At 36.2% G+C, this 22261-nt stretch overlaps 1 protein-coding gene across 2 annotated transcripts in view; it reads right to left on the bottom strand.

The window, feature by feature from the left end:
• Nucleotides 1–21049, bottom strand: part of AUG7 (nuclear matrix protein) — an 80948-nt gene extending 59899 nt beyond the window's left edge. For both annotated transcript variants that reach the window (XM_089813842.1, XM_089813841.1), the window contains exons 1-3: nt 20702–21049; nt 20098–20183; nt 7561–7622 (exon numbers count right to left, since the gene is read on the bottom strand). In XM_089813842.1, coding sequence (XP_089669968.1) covers nt 7561–7622; nt 20098–20183; nt 20702–20835 — 282 coding nt within the window. In that variant the 5' untranslated portion in view covers nt 20836–21049. The remainder of the gene's footprint in view (nt 1–7560; nt 7623–20097; nt 20184–20701) is intronic.
• Nucleotides 21050–22261: the final 1212 nt, after the last annotated feature.

Genomic DNA, 22261 nt, shown 5'->3' with positions numbered 1-22261 from the left:
AGATCAACCAGCACCACAAGATCAACTAGCTCTGATACCACTTGATGCAGTACAAGGCAAAAGAATCCCCAAAGATGTCCTAGCCACCAGCAAATAACCACATAGTGGAATATAAACGATAACACAAAGATTTAGATCCAAAATAACACCAATTCTCATAATAGAATCATAAGATTTACATCCAACATGCCCAGCTGTAAGGCCTTCCAGGTTATGGCCAAATACAGCGCAATTACAATAACAATTATGCAAAACCTCACAAAATCCACACTCTAGCTAGCCTAGATCCACAATTTGGTAGAAAACCCCAAGAAGAATCTAAACTTGTGCTCGCAAGCCACCAAGCAACCCTCTTTTTTTTCAAGCCTAAACTTAGCTACTAGCTCTGCCCAACTTAGTTCCTCTCAGCTACTCCATGTTGAACTGAATCATCAATACCCACTCTAGACATCACAAGACCTCTACTTCTACTAAACCAAGCCACAGATCAGCCTAACAAGTTGCATTAAACAAACACTCAAGCCACAAGTCAGCTTGGCAACAAACATTAAATACATGAAATAACTAAATACTTAGGACAAGCCCCAAGTTTACAATGCATAAGTAACTCATATGACAACATAAGAGTATATGCCCTTAGGCATAGGTCTACGTGCCATCCAACAATCCAAATCCAAGAGTGCACACGCCGACTCCCTTGGATCGAAGCTCACGAATACAATATCCAAAGTTTATCCAAGAAATCAAGAACGCGCTACCAGCAACCACCAAAAAGGCTCTAACTCCAACACAATAACTCCAATCGTTATGCTCACTTAGGACAAGGTCCACCTGTATGTCTTGAGCATAACCCTAACTGCACAAAACATAACTCCACAAATCTAAGTTCAATGCTCCTGCATAAAGGATTGTTGACTACCCCAGGATGCTCCTGCATCAAAGCTTGTTTTTCGTCAATTCATCTCAACCTGGAAAGAGCGCAAAGTTTTTGTCAATGGTATCTCCTTTGAGATCAATGAAGAGGTTATTGGGAAAGCTACGAGGCTCTCCACAAAGAGAAGAAAGTGGAAACATATGAGCTGCATCTCGGACCAAGCTAGCTTGAACGAGTTCTTTTGCATGCCTGAGGTTCAACTTTTCAAGCAAGGTAGCTTCAACCATGAGGCTTATCCGACATCTAGCCTAAGATATGTGACATTGTCATGAGATATTTTACTATGGAACGTTGTTATGGTGTCTTTTATTTTTACCATCTTTCGTTCCTCAATCATTTGAGGAACAAGGATTATAATTCTATCCTATTCTTTTTATTGCACTCTATGGAAAGCAACATTGCAGAAATCGATGAAGCAAAAGTGGAGGGGAAGTATTACATTAACCTTTATCAAAGCTTGATGTACCGCCTTCGTAAATTCCATTGGTCCTATACCCCCTTAATATCTTTGTACAAATTGTCGTGCATCACCCAAGTCATTACCTTCCGGTTCTACCCATGACTAAGGTCTCCTTCCTCCCTCTGGGTTTGGTCATAAGTGTTGTGTCAAAACCCCTTTCTAAAATGTGAACTCTAATGAGGTTTCCCCTACAATGTTATCCCCTAAGAAAAAAGCAAAGAAACCCACCCTTGAGCTTAAAGAAGCCAAAAAGGTCTATAATGTCAAATCAAAGGTAGAAATTGTTGAACCCGCCCGCCACTCTAATTGTATTGCAAAGGAAAAAAGGAAAACATGTCATCAAAGAGCTAACTGATGAGTCTGAGGGCAGTGAGAAAGACTTTGCGAGGGGCTCTTCTTACAGGGTCTTCAAAAGCCCTAAAATAGACATGTCCCTCACCCCCTCTATCAATCCCCCCTCCTCCACCAAAATAGATTTGGGTAAGATCACAATCGTTGAAGTGCGAACCAAGGATGCCCAAATTAAGGAATGCAGACCAAGGTTGCCCCTGCTGGTAGCCAAGAAACTGGTGGTATTTTGGGTAAGTTCAAGCTCCAGTTTATTGGTCCCAAGTGCACTATAAAACAGCTGAAGAAGGAAATTGAGGGCTTGAACAACAGGTTAAATGATGTTAACAAGTTTTCCCTAGAAGTGATGCACACTTCTGACTTCACCCTTCGTTTGTTGCAAGAGACTGAGGTTGGCGAGATGGTGATGGATGAAGCTAATAAAAGGGACCTATTTAAATTTCTCAGCGAGGAATGGGCTAACATCCTCTTGTTTGAAAAACTGGGGAGGGGTAATTGATGTTGTTTATGGGTGGCTCTATTTTTGTTGGTTTTGCTAGCCCAAGGGATTGTGGTTATGATTTTTCTAGTAGCTCAGTCACTAGGTTTAACTGTTGTTGATTTTTCCCTACATGGCACATTTTAACTATTACGTTTAAGACTTGTTATATTAGTTTTAGATTAGTCTATGACTGGTTATATGAATCTAGTTGGTGGTTTACTACTTTTTGGAAACTTATTCTTGATAGAGGTAGATTTTGGATGTTGTATCTTTGTTACTTCTCAATTCCAGTTGTAGTTAATATGTAGTTAATCACTTGCTAGTCTGCTATGATTTTGTACCTCGGGCTAGCATCCATTTTTTGCTGTTGCTTTTGTCAAAAAAAAAAAATTACAAAACTATATTATTATAAATATAACATATACCATAAAACAAATGAGTAAATTAAAAAATTAAAAGATACATGCTTAGAGAAAATTGTAATTGTAAGAGGTTGAAAGTCTCATAGCAAGTAATTACTACACTTTGGATATCTTCAAGAGTAAATATCCTTCTAAATGTAGTCTTGTAACACATAGCAAACTCTTCATCCTGACATAGGTACCCTCCTCAGCAAGGAATTTATCTCTTTGCTGTGATACTTTGGGAACAAAGCAAATGCTAAGAGATGTAAGGGATGTTCATCTTGATCCAATGATCAATGATGACCTTTTACACACTTTCAAACATTGTTTTTGTTGGGTTATGGTCCTTGGCTTCTATTATATTTCTTATTTTCTCAAACATGGAGTCGATGCCATCAAAAATTTCCCACAAACATAGGTAATCTATATCAGCATACCTAATAATGTTAATGATGGGCTTGATGAAACTCTAAACATATTCCACATGAGCCTACAACTCATTATCTAGGATCAATAGTTTTACATTTTGGACTCTTTATGCCCTTGACTGCCACCATAGGACATACACTTCAAAGGCTATTAACAACCATAGTACTCAATGCATCCCACACCTTCGCAATTTGTCTTAAGATGATTGTTTGAGGTACAAATCAAGTATCAGCATCCAAAGATGCATGTCACATATCAATAATTAAATATTGAAAAATATATAAAAAATTAACTTTAAATTACTTTCAACAACTCCAACTTGGTAAGGGTCCAGAAGATGCCTTATGACATATAGTAATTGGTCACAAACATTTGAATCTCCTTACCATCCGTGTAAATTTGTTTGACCCACTCAATTAGTGTGTAAACCTTTTGAGATGTTGAGTTGAATGGAACCACTCATGGTGTCAAAGAATATTGCAGTATGGTACCCTCCACAATAGAACTAGCTGCCCTACAATTTTGGCATTGCCCATTATGAATTGGAAAGATTTTACGAAGACATTGGCAATGAAGGTTACATCCTTCACTTGTCCCTCACAATCCATTGCCTTCAAATACATTGCCACTTCAAGGAACATTATTATGACATTGATCAGTAATCAATTTTCACAATCTTTCCATCCATTAGAAATGATGGACATGCTTGTTTTGAGTCACATGTCCTGGATTGCTCTTAACGATGCATGTCTAAAGCTTTCTCTTTCACCAATAAGGAGGTTTGCACCTTTTCATACCTAGTACTAACATAATCAAAAGGTGCATTGGAAAGGGCTATCACCATATCCTGCCAATATGGTGATCTAACAAGGTTGAAAGGAAGTACATTGCCTAACAAAGTCGAAGGGAAGCCCATTGTCGTAAATGCAATGAGCAATGCTTTGATCGACAATCTCCCTCACTTCATTCTTGAAGACCTTTTCAAAGTCTCTTTTATGTGAGGCTGAAACAATTTTTCTCTAGAATATGGTGGCATTGGCATGAAATAATGTGATCTAGCCACTTCAGATAAGCCATTAAGAGGATTATGCAAGTTTTTCTATGCAAGAGGATGTGCTCTTTCTTTTGATTTATTGCTTACCATGTTGGCATGCTCTTGTTCTTTAATATAAGCCAATATTTAATGTTTTGGCAACCTTTTTTAATTGGCGCAGTAAAAACTTTTATTCCTTAGCAAGGAATAGCATAGGAGTGATCTTCCACTCAAAAGTACAGGCTCTTGTACTCCTTTTCATTGGCTACAACATCAAAGATAAACCCCACCACCAAGAATTTGTTTAATCATTGTCATACGTCACCAAAGGGGTGACGATGCATCAAATTTAAATGAGCTTTTTGCATCAGACATAACTGAACTAGAACTACGAGTCATTCTGTATGAACCTAAAACAAAAAAAAGATACAAACAAACAACCCCACCACTTAAAAAAATAAAAAATATACATACCAATACAAACCCTTATTATGCATTAAAAAGTTCAAAAATTATCAAAACTTACCAAATAAAAAAGTCAAAAAAGTATATTATATTTTTTGGCCTAGGGGCCATAAGTACCCCTGCATTCACCCAAGTACACCTAGAGTACTCCCTTGGCACCTTAAGGTCACTTTGGGTCCCTCTATAAGGACTCATAGGGAACTTGAGGTGCCTGAGGTCCCAATCACAGACCACGACCAGACCCAAAACCTAAACCCATAAAAGGGAGAGCAAGCAATGCTCAATAACATAGTTTCCAATCACAGCACATTCCAGTTATTATTAACAATAAAATAGTAACACAAATAAAAAGGGTAATAAAGTTAGCAAGCTTGAAGAAAGCTCGAAACCTTTTGTTATAAAGGAAATGAGAGGAAAGCCAAAAAGGACTTCTTTGCAAGGAGATTCTCATGGTAAATCTTGCTACAATGAGAAATGTGTTTAATACACCTGAACCAACTTTCTTTGCTGAAGCTAGTAAAAAGGGATGGTCTTATGCTAGTAAAAGAAAATATGACCCTCTCTTTACAAATAATGCACAGAAGCTTGTAGAACTTCCCTAAGAAAAGCATATAACAGGTTGTATAGAGGTCTTCCAAATGAGCATAAATCTCAATGTTGTATATAGGAAGACTATTGAAGAGGGGTCATGCTCAATGAGGAATTGACCATGAGGAGACTTCTGCTCCTACAACAAAAACATAACCATCAGTTAATGCTTTCTAATGAGGCAATTTTAATTGGAAGATCTTTCAGATAGATGTAGAAACTAAGTTATTAATGTTATTTTGGATCATGAAGTGCTTGTTGCTAGAGAAAAAGAAAACCAAATGTATATACTGAAAGCTCTTTATAGTCAAAAGCAGGCACCAAGAACATGCTTCATGAATATAAATCATCTTACAAAGAATGGTTTTCAATGTGGTCAGTCAGATACATGGTTATATGCTGAAGCAACAGGTAAAGTAACTGAAGATAGTAGTTTTCCACAATCCATTATATAGCATACTGTGTTTTCTGGAACTGATTGTGATCCAATTTTTGCATCAACATTTCCGATCACACTCTGTAATCCATCATCAGGATGAGAGAGCTAAAGGAGAAAAAATATATATATAAATATATTTGATTTTCACAATAATTCTTATTCTTCTAATATATAAACATGATTTGATTATCATAATAACTACTGTGATGATGGATATACATCAAATGAATTTCTGCTTAGTTTTCCTCTTTGGCAGGGAAAAGGGTGGAATATTGATTTCTCAAACTAAGTATGCAAACGAGCTTATTGAGAAGTTCAATGTTGTTTCTGAACCTTTAACTTCAATTAAGCTGATTACCAATCAACATGTAATGATGATTCAAAGCCTAGCGATGAAGTTGTTGGTGGAGTATTTTGAAGGACTTCATACTTGTCTAAATAGGCAAGCTTGATAGCAAAGCCTATAAAGAAAGAACATCAAGAAAGCCTGTGTCCAAGCACACTATCATGAGATGGACAAGAAAAATAGTCCTCCTCTCTTTGTTTTCTTCAAATCAACATGGTTCTCCAAAGACAAAGGAAAAGGTACACAGATAGGCAAGCAAGCACAATGCTACTGTTCTTACAATGAATAAAATGATAGAAGTCATTGTGAGCACTATGATGTGAATGGACATACTAATGAAATGGCAGAGGCTTCATTAAGAATTGCACCAACAAAACCACATCAAGCGAAGAGTCACGACTCCATTGGTTCAAAGCAAACAAGGATGGAAAGATTGCCTGCACTCCTATCCACCGAGAAGTACGTTTAAGTAGCAGAAAGGTCAAGGTTAGAGTTTAACATGTTAAACTTTTTCATTGTAAGAATCAAATAGAAAAGGCATCCAAATTAATGTTCTTTCGATACTTTCTAAAAAATCAATCTGGATTTCATACCTTTTATGCAGAAGTTTATTAATGTTAATAGTACACCAATTGAATAGTAAAAATTTGGCTCTAGTCTCAAAGCAAACCATATTATGTCCATTTTCGTAAGTCTTACAGGTACATCCCCTAGCCAACCCCTGTCCTTTGGAAATCAGGGATAAGTTCCTTTTTTTCTTAAATTTAAAAAAAAAATGGTTTTCTAAAAAAAGAGAAAAAAAGAACATCAGGATCAAGAAGTCCTCTTGCACTCCTTGTGAAACCCTAAACACACCTTGTGTATAAGCCACTCACGCATTTACATTGCCACTCACAGCTATTGCAACCATTTTTTTACTTTCAACTGTCAATTTGAGGAAGGAGAGAAGATGAAGGGATTAATGAATAGTTTTAATTATTTTAACTAGTCACCCTTGAATTGGACCTGAATGCATGAAATTTAAAACACACCCTGCTTGATGCTATATATGATGATTTTCTACAAAATCTATAAGTAGGCCCTAAGGCACCTCACGGAAGTTGGACACAACAATTAGCTTGAACTGTTTGATGCTCTCCAAACAATGAATACAAACTCTTCTTCTCACTGTGTTCTAAACTCAGAACCATGGTGATTCTACTTCATCAAGAGAAAATTATGGATTGTTGGATAGTATTCTTCAGTTTCACAAGTTAACGGATTGGGTAAATCAATGATAAATGCTTCTATTCCCACATTAGAAGCAAGAGTCACTGTAGCTATTATGTGTACAAACTTTCATCTTATTAATTATTTGATATGAATATACTGTGTACTTCAGTAGCCTGATAATTTAGATATTTATGAATGTGTAATTCTTAAGTATATTATAATATACCGCTCTCCCAAAAAATGGCCTCCTGAACTACAATCCACGAAAACATCTGACTGGCCCCTGACATCCCTATTCTGGAGCATAGAAAAATCTTGAAGCAAAGAAACCACTAAGATGCCTTTATAATATTCAATAATACATATTAATATTAGATCTCTGATCAACCACAAACTTTGCTAGAAGAAATAACTGACTCACCTGAATGGTTTCTGTGTCAATTGTCGGTGTGATGCCCAAGAATCTTGCAATTTCTGCCAAATCTGTATCAGAAAACAAGCAAATACATGAGTCTACCAAAAAAGAACTATATTAGTTTCAGAGTCTCTGCTGCAGTGTCATCCAACCTCATCATGCTTGATCTTTCAAGCTAGAACACATTTCTGAAGGCACAAAAGAAAAACACATCAAATATCTGCTCCATGGGATTGAGGTAGGGGACAAGAACTCAACTATTGATCGTTAACTTTAAGCAAGAGGTTAAAATATGGATATGACGTCTATTTCATTCCAGGCATCACTTTCGGCCATTGGGTGCAGGAAGAGACATGTAGGACTTTGTGAGAGATATTGATGATCGCACTCTAGAGTAACAAGTGGAAGGATTTTCAATGCATATAATTAGGAAGAAAAGCACTGGTCAATATTCCATTGATTAATAAAGCATCAACATGTAGACTACATACAAATAACTTCATTCCTACCAGGAAATGGATCTAAAACATGTTGCATGTCAAATACAATCAATCTTTAGGCAAAATGTTTAAGAGATTGACAATGCATTCACAAGATTGACTTCTCAGCCACAAAATGACCATTGATTTGTGAGCACACAAGTTGAGCAACAAAGCCCCAGGTACATATAGCATTTATATCTAAGTGATTCTACTTCCTTTAGTTTGCTCACCAAAAACCTCTATCTAATTGAGTCGCCAAAAAATTCCCAAACAGGTACAATAAAATTGTCATGGTAAACTGCACCATAAACCAAATTTACATTCTTAAGATTCTAAGTAGAATTATTTCTCATAAACAACACAGTGGTCACTAATCATATTATTGGAGAAATGGTAAGAAATGACCACCTTAGAATTTGCACAGAGAGGAACAATAGAGCTTAAAATTTGCATGGTAAAAATTCGTAAGAATTCCAATACTATGAAAACATTTATGCATAAAAAAATAGGACCAAACTAAGCTTTCAGTTAATGGCATTAGACAGATAAGAATCAATATATTTGACTATGCAAATTACTTTATTTTTGTTCCCTTTCTACTGATGGGTGTTTCTGGAAGACTTCAAAGGATGATTCATTTCTAGAAAAAAAGATCTGAGACAACACAACAGTAATAGAGTTCACAAAGAAGCTTCAGGTTAAAAGAATCATTGTCTCATTGCAATGTAACTATAATTGATACTGCCAGTAGTGGCTTGTTGTGAAGGTTAAGTTGTGATGTTGCCATCAAGGTTCAAACCCCTTTGGGGTAGTATTTATGACCTCACTAGTTCATAGCTCCAAATTAAAAGCATTTACCCCCTTCTTAATAATATAACTGATACTACATAATAATTATCCAAAAAAGAAAGTGGGAACGAGTTAGATCAGTCTAGACCTAGTGCTCTCTGCAATGTGGTTTATAAGATTAATACTAAGTTGATTGCTGAAAGACTCAAGGTGTGCCTCAAAGCTCTAAATTCTAGTGAGCAAGCTGGATTTATTGCTGGAAGACAGATTCTTGATATGGTGGTGACTGATGCACAAACTATTCACTCTATGGCAACTTTTAATGAGAAAGTTATGTTCATAAAGCTTGACATGCCAAAAGCTTATGACAACGTTAAGTGGGCCTTCTTACAGAAATTTCTTTTGGCATTTGGATTTTGGAGGGAATGGGTCGATTGGGTAATTAGTTGTGTCTCTTCTACCTCCTTTTTGTTGCTGGTTAACGGAGAACTCTACAAGTTGTTTACTGCTTCTAGGGGTCTTCGGGCAAGGGGAAACTCTCTCTCCTTATCTGTTTATTATCAGGGCTAAGGGGCTGAGCAGATTTACCAAAACCAGAGTTAGACATGTTATGATTCAAGGTTGGAGTTGAGGCAATAGTCTTCCTCCTTACTCTCATCTTCAGTTTGTTGATGATAATGCTCTAATGGGTAGAGCTAGAATCAGTGAAGCTGATAATTTCAGGAAGACCTTGGGCACTTACTTGGCTGCTTCGGGCAAAGAATTAATGAGGCGAAGTCTCCATTTTTTCCTTCAATACTCCTCAGGTTATTCAGAATAGGATTGGTCAGATTCTCAGATTTCAAATTGGTTCTCTTCCTTTGGTTTATCTTGGGATTCCCCTTGGTGTGGGAGCTCAGCTTAGAGGGTTTTGGTAGAAGATTTTAGATAAACTCCAGAAGAAAGTTAGTCACTGGACTTGCAGATGGCTTTTGTCTGCTGGAAGGTTGACTGTTCTGAAGTCAGTGCTGCAAGCTCTTCCTATTAATAGGTGCTTTGTGCAAGTGGCATCCTCTAGCTTTGTAAAAGAGTTAAATGCTCTTTCTCGTCAGTTTCTCCAGTCAAAAAAAATTCTTTCTTATAAAAGGGGCCTGGTTAAACGGGAGCTAGTATGTAAGACAAAGCAAGAAGGTGGTCTTGGTCTTTGGCTTGCAAGTATGATTGGACAAGTGTTGGTTGCTAAGCTATATTGGAGATGTTGTAATTGTCAAGATCAAGATTGAGCTAAAATCCTCACCCATAAGTACCTCAGGTGAGCGAGCACTTAGGATGTTCCCAAATGCAATCTACTTGGGAAAAATTCCATGATTTGGGACACACTTAAAAAAGGGACAAAAGTTGTTAAGGAGGGTCTTTTCTGGAATTGTAATAAGGGTTCAAAGGCACTTTTCCAGTATGATACCCGGGATGAACATTCCCTGATTAGTTCTCATTTTCCTTATCTTCAACCTCTTTGCAATATTATTTGTGAAACTGGTTAGAACAGGGTGGCTGATTTTAAAACCACCCAGGTAAGGGGTCCCTTAGAGATTACTAGCAAGAAAGATCCTCATGATTGGCCTACTAGGGATACTGAGGAGAATCGACAAGAATCTGTTGAGATTTTAGCTGGCAGACTTTGCAATGGCTTAGTAGGAAGAGATGTTTTGGCTTGGGGTCTAGATAAAAAAGGTGAATTTTTTATTGCCTCTAGATACCATGCTTTGGATAGTAAGTTGCATGTTAGGGAGGAAGAAGGTTTGAAATCATTTTCCTTGGCCTAAATGCGATGTTTTTCTCTGGTTAGTTGTCCAAAATAGATGCTTTAATTGGGAGAACTTGAGTAAGAGGGGCCTTCAAGGTCCTTCAATATGTTTCCTTTGTAGAAGCAATGAAGAGAGTCCTAGCTACCCGATTCAAACATCCAAGGCACGAATCGAATCCAGGTCCCTATTGGGTTCGGGTCCGTGGACCGGTCCACATAGGGTCCATGTTTGCGCGGACCCACAGGGTCAAACACAGACCCTATGCAGACCTAGGGGCCGAATAAAGTGTGTGCCCAAAAAAACATGAAAACAATGGTTTTTTAATTTTTCTTTGCTAACGAAACCTAGAACGCCCCTTTTGATTTGATATCTAACTCATTTTAGACTCATTTGATCTCTCATTTTGCTCTCATTATGAAGTGATTGAATACCAAGGAGATTGATTGTGGAGTGATAAATTCTTGCTTTAAGGTAGATTTGAGTGTTGAAGGTATGTATTTGAACCATTTTCTTTAGTTTTTTCTTCATTGTTTCAAGTTTTTCTAAAGTTTCAAATTTATTCCATGTTTTGTACAAGTTTCAAAGATTTTTTATTTATTTATTTTTGTTATAGATTGCAAGTGCAAGAATGAGTAGTCAAAGCTCAATGGGTGGGGAGGGTTCTCAACAATTTAAAATTGATAAAAGGCTCCTTTATGGAGACACACTACAAGAATTGCACATTGTAGTGGACGTAGGGGTTTCACTTGGAAATGTAATTTTTGCCAAGCACAATATAGAATCCCCTACTCTACAGTCGAACTTCATTTCTTGAGCCCTGGGGGTAGAGGTATTAATATGTATGAGGGGCCTGATAAAAAAGGGTTGCTAGTTAGGCAAATAGAAGCAATTTTAAAAGAACAAGAAAATGCTAATAAAATAGTTTCAAAAGGGTAACAAAGTTCTAGTGGGAAAAAATCACTAACACCACCCACTCACCAAGCCTCTACACATCATTTCTTGCCTATACCTTCTAGGGAGGATGATGAAGATGTACAAGAAGTACAACACAACAACTGTAAGAGAGGCCCAATAGATAAGGCTTTTCAAAATGAGTTGAGAGATCTAGCTGCTGAAAAGGTTGGGCATTGCCTCTTTGCAAATGGTGTCCCATTCAACTTAGTTAGATCACCTTATTGGAGACAGATGGTGAAAGGAATATATAGTGCACCTTTTGTGCCTTGGATATGAAAAGTTGTGCACCACCTTACTACACAATGAGAGAAAAAATGTAGAAACCCGACTCAAACCCATAAGAGATTCTCAGGTTCAAACAGGTGTTTCTATTATCTCGGATGGATGGAAAGATTACAAAAAATGTCCTTTGATAAATGTTATTGCTATGTCATCCAAAGGGGTAATATTGAAGGAGGTTGATTATAAGGGGCAAATAAATGATGTTGAATTTGTCGCTCACATTCTCATTTGATTCCATAGAGGCAGTGGATAGTGATAATGTTGTCCAAGTTGTTACGAACACTACAAAAGTTTGCAAGGTTGTTGGTAGAAGCTAGATATGATCACATCTTTTGGACACCGTGCACCGTCCATTCTCTCAACTTGGCGATACAAGTCAATGACACCCAAATAGATTGGGTGAAGCAAACATATGATGAGGGTAAGGAGATTCAAATGTTTGTGATGAACCACCATATGTCACAAGCAATTTTCAGAACTTTCTCCAAATTGGAGTTATTGAAGGTAAATTTTAATTTAAATTATTTAGTTTCATTTATGAAATATAAATTTATGTCATGTTTTACATAACTAAATGTGTTGCTAACTTACTCTTAACATGTTTCTAGGTGGCTGAAACCCGCTTTGCATCACACATAATCGTCCTTAGACGACTTGTGAGGGTGAAGGAAGCATTATTACAAATGGTGCTTTGCAACCAATGGGGATTTTGGAAACAATTCTATACAACAACCGATCCAATCATGCCTATGCTTAGGTTTGCCGACACGGATCAACCATTCTTGGGGGACATTTATGATGCCATGGACATCATGCTGCAGAAAGTCAAAGTGGTAAGTTATAATGCAATTGTCAATCCTTTATCCAAGTTTATTATTATTAAGATATAGCTAAATTTAAAAAGTTTTAATTTACATACCTTACACGATGATAACTTACATGAACGTCATTTGTTATTCATATCCTAGGTCATTCAAAGGAGAGAGAATGACCCTCTAGTCACCTTATACAAAAAGGATGGAAACAATTGTTCTTCCCCATTGGAACGAGATGACTACTCCTTTGCATCTCCTAGCTTATGCTCTCTCTCTCAGGTATTATAGCTCAGAGATACTTGCTATTCCGTGTAGAGTGGCACCTTATAGAGATGCTAAGGTTTCTAGTGGATATAAGAGGGCATTCATTAGGATCCTCAGCGATCCAAAGGTGGGGGCAAATGTCAGGAGAGAGTTTGGGTTATTCATCCCAGGGAAAATGCAAATCATATTGCTGTGAATGATCAAAGAAGCATGGATAGTATTACATGGTGGTACCTCCATGGGAAAGATTATTTGTACCTCCAGCCTCTTGCAATAAAGATCCTATCACAAGCAAGTTTTTTAATTTAAATTTCTAAGTATTTTTTATTTGTTTTGGCCACTTGCAATGTATTATTTTAACACTTAATTTTGCTTTTTTTCTCTCTAGGTTGCTAGCTCTTCTGCCACTGAGTGGAAATGGAGTACATACTCCTTTATCCACTTAGTGAAGCATAACTGGTTGGGCTCCAAAAAAGCAGAAGACTTGGTGTTTGTGCACAACAACTTGCACCTTCTATCATGTAAGGACCCAAAATACAAGGAGGAGGCAGAGAAGCCTTGGGATGGGGCACCGGAGTCTGCTGACTTGGATCTGAGGATTGAGGATCTTGCTAGAGCCACATTGTTTGATATAGATGATGAAGAGGATGATGCAGCACCCTCTACTGTTGGTGGAATTGGTTATGGTTCCAATGATGAGGATGATGAATTACTTGCAGCCATTGAAGACCCCAAGGATCCACATTTTTTAGGTAACCCATTTGATGATTGAGAACACTTTCATGATTATTGAATCATGTTTAAAAAAATATTTTACTATAACTATGTCTAAGTTTTGTGAATTTGATATGATAATTTTCTTGATGAATCATATTGTTTATCTTTGACATTTGGCATTGATGCATGGTCAAGCATCATAGATTCATAGTATGAAATGATTTAGTTTTAGAATTATGTATATTCTTTTATTTTTTTGAATACATAATGAATATATATATATATATATATAGACTCATGAATCCATATTAATCATAATGGAAAAAAAAAATCACGAATCCATGAACTAGATTCTCGAACCCAAATCCGTCCCCAAACCCGAATCGGCAACTAAGAAGAGTTACTTCTCACCTCTTCTTTCACTGCCCTTATTTAGGGGAAATTTGACACAGGTGTTGGGGAGCATTGAATTGTGCTTGTGTTCATGCTACCTCTTTAGTTGAGTTTTGGGAAAGTGTGGCTCATCCTCCAGTGAAGACTGGTTTTTTCCAGGTTGCTTGGATTCTTGGTCCAACCTTTATTATTTGGCATTTATTGTTGGAAAGGAATCAAACGATAGAAAGTCAAAGCTTTCTCATATGGAAAAAAAATTTAGGAGACTATTATGGCAAAGTGTGACATGACTATACCAATAGATGTTAATGATCTGGTTGTGGTTATAAATTAGTATTGGCAGATTTCCACAATCCATAAAAATATTCCTGCTATGCTTCCAGAATTATGATTGTGTTAGAGTCTTCTCAATCAATGATTTGAATCACACTCTGTGATCCATCATTGGGCCAAGAGTGAAAGGATAAGAAAATTAACCAACTTGTAGATCTAGACAAACTTAAAAGAGAGGAGAAGAGGAAGAGGGAGGAGGGGACATGAGGTTCAAGAGAAGAAAGGAGAGAAAGAAAAGTTAAAGAGAGAAGAAATAAAAAGAGCAAAAAAGAGAAGACAAAGACAAGGAAAACAAAATAATAACACAAAAATACAATCCTAAAAAGAGGGGATATTTAGGAAAAACCAAATAAACACAAAAATGCAAGTGAGTAAAAAAATGAAGAAGCTCCAAATACAAAGAAAGAAGAAAAATAATAAGGAAAGAGGAAGGAAAAAAGAAAAATAACAAAATAACAAGACTAAATTAATTGTTGTTCTAAAAACAAAAAAGGGACAAAGAAAACTACCCAAATAAAAATAGATAAGAAATCAAATAATCTAACTAAACGAAAAGAGAGAGAAAAGAAAGAAATAACCATAAAAATCAAACAACATTGACAAAAAGAAAAAGAGAGGAAAAAATTAAAAATCGACCTATACAAAATTAGTGTCTTTTTTGATGGGATGAGTCATTCCACCAAAAGGAGATCAAGACAGACTAAACAAACAATTCATAGAGAGGGGAGATGACTTCCTCCTCCCAAGGGAGTTGTGAAAGTCAAAACTTATGGTTCTTCCAGTGTACAGGCAAGTATCTGTGGTATCAGTCAAGGCTATGATGGGAATATGGTGTTCTTTTTCTCTATTTATAAGGGACAACATTCTAATAATTTGATGAAGGCCCTTGCTATTTTGAATGTAGTTGAGTGAGGATGCAATCTTGGATGGAGCAAGATTATTTGTGGGTCTGATTCACAAACTGTGGTTAAGATGTTGAATGATCTACAGTTGGATGGGACTCTTGGCAGCTAGCCTTGGTGGCTAAGCAGATCTTATATCTTTGTAGTTCCTTGGAACACATTTCTTTTTGCCATATTTCCAGGGAGTTAGAACAAAGTAGCTGATTGCTTGACTAAGTGGGCTTCTAAGGGCTTAGAGGGATAGGATGTTGATGGCTGGGAGGTTCTACTTCTAGATTAATCTTAGACTTTGTGGAGGTTAATCATGGATGATAAAAAACTTGTAACTGCTTCTTTTAGGGCTAATCCCTTGGGAATGTTAAAGTTTGTAGCTGCAATAGAGATCTTTATCTCTCGAAATCTGGATGTTACTATCGTTATTGTCATCTTCAGCTGAAAAGGACACTTAAGTTTAATTTGTAATAATAAATGTAAATGACATGTGTCATTCACGTGCATTGAGGCATGAATATTCGAAGAGTCATATTTAATTATAGGAGTTATGAGAAACTCAAGAGATCTTTGGTTAGAATATGAAGAGTCTCTTCTATTGTTATATATTCACATCAAACAATAAGCATTGTACACTTGAACATTTCATTATCAATAAAGATATTTTTGTGCTGTGTGGCTGGGTTTTTCCCTTCATTCTCGAAGGGTTTTCCTAGGATATTTCTAATGTTCTTTGTTTCAGTTTTCTCTCTTTATTTTTGCTGGTTATTTTCATTGATTTCTGGGCTCTAGTTCTAACATGGTATCAAAGCTTGGCTGGGTTACTGCATCTAAAGAGAGGATGGAGCAGTCAGATCTGCTATTTTTTGACGTGTTTTCAGCACGATAGTATTTGTGGTTTGATTGAGTTGGGTTCTTGATTTGTCTCTTCTCAGTCGTTTTTATATGGAGCTACCTCTTACGACACTGGTTGTCTTCCTATAACTGATGATTATATTCATGAAATCATCTTCTTCATTCACACAGTTATCATCAGATTGCCACGTTTTTTATCAGGGTGGATTGTGCGTTTAGCAGAGGGACTGATTTTATTTCCTGGCTTTGGAGCGTTGAACCACGATTGTTGAAGCATGATGGGTTGTAAGTTTTCGGCATAATTTACGTCTTATTTTAACATAAGTTTTACTTTACTAGAAGTAGTCTGATATATTTTATCCAATAGTAAGGGTTTTTGCAGAAAATATGATTTTAATTTTTTAATATTTTGGTTCATGGTTGGTCTTGATTTAAAGCATCCATTAGCGATAGCTATGGATTGAATTACTACTGGTAAATCTGTAAGATTTGATGTTTAAATTAGCTTCTATAATATGTTCAGAAAGAATTAATATGGTACACCAATTATCTTTTCTAATTTGAAGTTTCAGTTTTAACACGGTATCAGGAATCCTCCCAGATGCCATAGTGAAGACATTGGTATTTGTTGAGGTCATATTTGATCTGTGCGCATGCAAGCTTGATCATCTTCCTACATGTCTTCCTGTCTTGGAAGTCTCAATGTTTTTTTTTCTTTTGTATTTTGTTCGTTCTAAAGATGCATAGTTTCTATCTTATTATGGTCGTCTTATGAGAAACCGTTACTTGGAGGTGTCAAACCATCCATTATAACCATCGACTCTTGGTATTTTATGCAACCTATTTTTTAATGATCTGTGATGAATATTTAAATATTTTTGATCAATGGTAGTACAGCGGATCAGTAATCAGTAGACATGGAAAAGAGAATGAAATATTTGAATTTATGCAAGGCGTCTGTAGTTTTAGCAATTTTGGAATTATTATTAGGAAGAGTAGTTAAATGCGCAGTGAAGGAAGCATTCAGACAGGATCCAAGGCACCCGCAGTGACATCACAGCGCTTTCAAGATATCTCCGACCTCAGGTCCGAAGTGCACGACATGCTTCATTCTTCCACAGCCGAGTGCATGGCTTGCAAAGAATGGCAATGGTAGTATTGTTCTATGTAGAAGTTGCATCCATCTTGGCAGAGGGATTGATTTTAAAATTATGATGACAATTCATATCCAGTTATCTCCCGTGTAATTTGTTTGGTATTGTCCATTGGATACATGCAAGACCAAGTATCAGGCAGAAGTTCAGGCTGGGGGTCAACAAAAATACAAACATTTTTTAGAAAAGCAAGTATATTTCTTTTCCCTTCGTGAACAAGATATTTTCAGATAAGTATCTCCTTTTATTATTCATATGGTATTTTAATAGTAAATGTATTTTGATGTCATGAGCATTACATTGGTTATAGAGGCACAAATCAAAATCTCGTGTGTGTATATCTATGTGTGGCTTGAGATAAATATTTATGATGAATTGATTAATCTCCCATGGTTGTAGGTTGCATTTTGATTGATGAGAGATTGATGAACATGAAAGTGCTGATTCCAATCATGGGGAAAGAATTTTTGCGTTTAGAGGAAGCTTGTGATCCTTAAGAGGGAGATGTTGATTTTTAAAGAAATTTTAGCTTTAGAGGGAGGATTCATAATTAAGAGGGAGTGCTTATGGACTCCTCTTTATTTTCACACATGCATATAATGCTTGTGGTATTTGTAAAATTTGAGACTTAAATGGAACTAAGTCTTATTTTGTTATGCAAATTCTTGTGTGAATAAACGAGATCGTAAGATCAGCTATGATAACTCTTTCACTATGCAATAGTGAACATCATGTTGCGAGAGTCCATGATGTCATCACGTTGAGAGATTATGTGATGGGAGTTGGATGTCATGTTGAGAGATTCTATGACAGTTCACGTTGAGAGAGTCCGTAAATAAAGGTTTAGCTGTGAGTCTTGCAAATCTTTTCATGTTGAGTGATTCCATGAATATGATTGCTTGTTACAGGATTTCATGTTGAGTGATTCCATGAATATGATTGCTTGTTACAAGATTTCATGTTGAGTGATTCCATGAATATGATTGCTTGTTACAGGATTTCATGTTGAGTGATTCCATGAATATGATTGCTTGTTACAAGATTTCATGTTGAGTGATTCCATGAATATGATTACTTGTTACAGAGTTTCATGTTGAAGTAATTCCATGAATACGATTGATTGTTACAAAGTTTATGATTTATTGTTACAGGTGTTAATGTTGAGTAACTCCATGAATTATGTTTTGACTATGTATGATCAGAATTTATCATTGACATTTTTTTGTTGCAGTTTTGTGTGACTGTTCAGCTAAAGATCTCTCTCTTGCTAAGAGGGAGTGTTAAAGTTTGTAGCTGCGATAGAGATCTTTATCTCTCGAAATCTGGACGTTATTATCATTATTGTCATCTTCAGCTGAAAAGGACACTTCAAGTTTAATTTGTAATAATAAATGTAAATGACATGTGTCATTCACATGCATTGAGGGATGAATATTCGAAGAGTCATATTTAATTATAGGAGTTATGAGAAACTCAAGAGATCTTTGGTTAGAATGTGAAGAGTCTCTTCTATTGTTATATATTTGCATCAAGCAATAAGCATTGTACACTTGAACATTTAATTATCAATAAAGATATTTTTGTGCTATGTGGCTGGGTTTTTCCCTTCATTCTCAAAGGGTTTTCCCAGGATATTTCTGGTTTTCTTTGTTTCAGTTTTCTCTCTTTATTTTTGCTGGTTATTTTCATTGATTTCTGGGCTCTAGTTCTAACAGGTAACTCTATCTGTTGGCTGCGCTTGAGGTAGGTTTTGGATCCAAGACCTCTTGCTTTGTGATTACTAGTTTATCATGAATGAAAAAGAAATATCCATGTCTATTTGAAAATACAGAATTTATACATTGTAATTGAGCTGCCTCTTCATCATGCTCCATGGTCCATAGTCACACCATCACCCCGGAAAAGAAATTATTCTTAAAAATGGTACAATGACCACTAAATCTTATTGTTGGTTAAAAGGAAAGGATAACCGAATTAGTACTTGTAGATAAAGGAAGCATTGAATTAGTTACGAGAAGTAGAAATTCATGGCAGAATCTTCATGGTAATAGTATGTTTATGCGTACAAGATAGCACCAGATTATGCTTCCAGAAGACAAATAAGATTACATATATATGATTATGGAAAGTAATTTTATGGTTATTCCTTTCTATTGGCGGCTGTCTATTAAAGACTTCAGCAGATGATCCAGTCTTACATAAACTTTTAAAAGATGTCAGATTCAGCTCAAAAAAATAATATACTTTTCAAAGAAGCTTCAGGCAAACGATTTTCCTTTCTTTCTAAGGTGTAATCCGATACTTAAATAATTATATCTCCATGTTCATTTTAAAAGAGACAATTTGTATGTTGGGTCCAAGCTGCATTTTAATCATGTTCCACGCAACCTTTCAAGTAGAATTGTTTCTTATGAATGGTACAATGATCATAAATCATATTATGGTAGAAATATTAGGGACGACACTTTAGGATTGCAGATACAGGAAATGTTGAGCTGAAATTCGTGAGAGAATTTTCATGCTAGAAAATGTTTATGCATGAAAGATAGCGTCAGATTATGCACTCAGGTACTGTCATGAGACATATGAGGATTCATGTATACGACTATGTTAACTACTTTATCTGTTCCTTTCTGCTGATGGATGTCTCTGGAAGATTTCAAATGATGACTCAATTTTAACATAAAAGATCTCTGATTCAGCTCAAAAGATAATAAAATTTTCCAAGAAACTTCAGGCATACAATTTTCCTTGTCTTTCTGAGATGTAGCCATAACTGATATTGATTAATTAATCTCCATGTTAACTTTGAAAGAAAGAAATTATACATTGAATTCGAGCTGCCTCTTCGTCACGCTCCATACCATCACCTTGCAAATTTTGTTGGGTGAATGGTGACTTCTCACCTAGAAGCCTGCAACAAAAAAAATTTTGGCTAATTATACTCTTACATGGAACTGCAAAAATTATAAGATGCAACATAAGATACGGATGGAAAAGTTTTTGCAAGGCAGGCAATGCAGGTAAAATGCATTTCCCATCCACAAAAATCAGAGACGCTTTCCAGAACTGGGTATATTAGGGATTCAACATCCATAAAAAAACAGATACAAAGTAACTCCAATAAAGGTGACTATAAAAATTGTATTTGACAACAAACAACTTGTGAACATGTCCAAATCTCAACTATTGAACAAAAATAAGAGCAGAGTAGGCCGCGATCTGTGAACCATAAATTCGCAGGCCATAGAAACTGCTATAATTCTTCGCCTAGAACTCTGCCCCTAGCTAACAAAAGCAAAACCAAATTAAGTTCGATATTTTTGAATTCGCAGATGCACTTCGACACTTATACGGAAAAGCAATATGAATCCGTTATACAAATATGAGTAACCTAGCAAAATACTAATGAAGTCGTGGAATTCAACTAACCTGAAAAACAACCATTCCAGCAAGGCATATCGCTCCATGCCTGCAAAAAGAAGAGATTGTGCAGGTGCATTTGCCCTCGGATAGTTTAATGATGCCAATTTTTGCTGTATTTCCTCCATTTGTTTGGTGGCCATTTTTCAAGTCTGCCTAAAGAACGGATACAAACACAAATTTTACTCAGAAAACTCTCTCGTTCTCTCTGTCCAGTATAAATGAAAAATGGTCTCGTATGTGTGTGGGGACCATGCAACGCCACCTAATGATACCCACACGGTATACATAAAACTTCCAAGATAATTTCCAATTCATTGATCTAATTTCTACTCACTAAAGTATCAAGGTACTATTAGTATTTTCTTCGACATTTTGGTCTGCTTATAGTGGTTGAATTTTAGGCTTTTTTTTTATTTTAAAAATTATATATTAAAGTTTAGTAACTTGTTTTGCTGTATTGTTTGTTTCTGTCTTGTGCCTTGCATTTTTATATTGCATACATTCTGGAATTTTTATATTACCATTTGAGTTTTGGTAATGGTTGACCATGGAACTTCTGAACAAATGGTCTCACAAATTTGTTTTGAAGGTATTTTACGAGGTATGACCTCTTCTACTCCTTATGTTATTTTGTCATTGCAAGATTTTTGTAGTGCTTGTGACTAGCTAGAAAAGTATACTTTGATAGGATATTTTGTGTAGAGGGTTCCACCTGAAAGTATAGTGCATGATTGGTTTGCCAAAGCCTGGGCCCCTCGTGGGGTCCAGCTTGATGATGTTCTAAATCTCATTAAGGTTTTTTTTTTTTTTTTTTTTTCAACCTCTCCCACATTGAGTGTATCCTCAAGAATGAGCCCTGTTTGTATGGTCATCCTTGTTGGTTTTCTAGCCATGGTCATGAGACTTTATTGTCTCCAAAGAGAAATATCTTAAAGTCCCCGTCTAGATAGAATTTTTGGGTCTAACTTTTTCATGTTAATTGTTCCTACAAACTATTGCCCAAACCCCTGACAGGATGAAACCTTATCTTTTTTTTCATGCTTGTCCCCATAACAAGGACTACATAGAAATTGAATTATCTGACAATCTCAAAGAAATCATCGATATTTAGGTCGATGATCAGTGCTTCTCTCAGTGAGTGCTTTTAATTGAACCTACCCAACACCTACTATCAGTCTAATTCCTTTGAGCACAAGATTAAGGATTGTTCTCTTGTTGCTCCCAGGATGAAGTCTCACAAAAGGAGATAACCCCTCTTAGCCCTTTGAGGGTCCTCAAACAATTGAAAGATGGACTATAATGGCTTACAAAGGAAAACACATCATATCTTTTGCCTCAAAGTACACTAATAGCAATGCTTGCCAATAGTAAGTGCAAGAACCATTTTAACCTAAACCACTTCATAATACACATCCTTCAAGTTTTGGAGTTTCAAACCCTGAGGCTCGGAGGAAAACTTTAGTTGAGAATGGTTCCTAATTTGTGTGGGTTTACACTCCCCAAGTCATGTCAGTGGTTTTGGCTCATTCCTCTTTATTATATCGCTCTACTAGCCCTCTTTGATGG

This window comes from Cupressus sempervirens, chromosome 2 (genome assembly GCF_028749045.1).
Source record: "Cupressus sempervirens isolate cs-2001-9-10 chromosome 2, ASM2874904v1, whole genome shotgun sequence".
NCBI classification, from domain to species: Eukaryota; Viridiplantae; Streptophyta; class Pinopsida; order Cupressales; family Cupressaceae; genus Cupressus; species Cupressus sempervirens.
The sequence above is the reverse complement of the archived record's forward strand: the minus strand, read 5'-3'. Positions and strand labels throughout refer to the sequence as shown.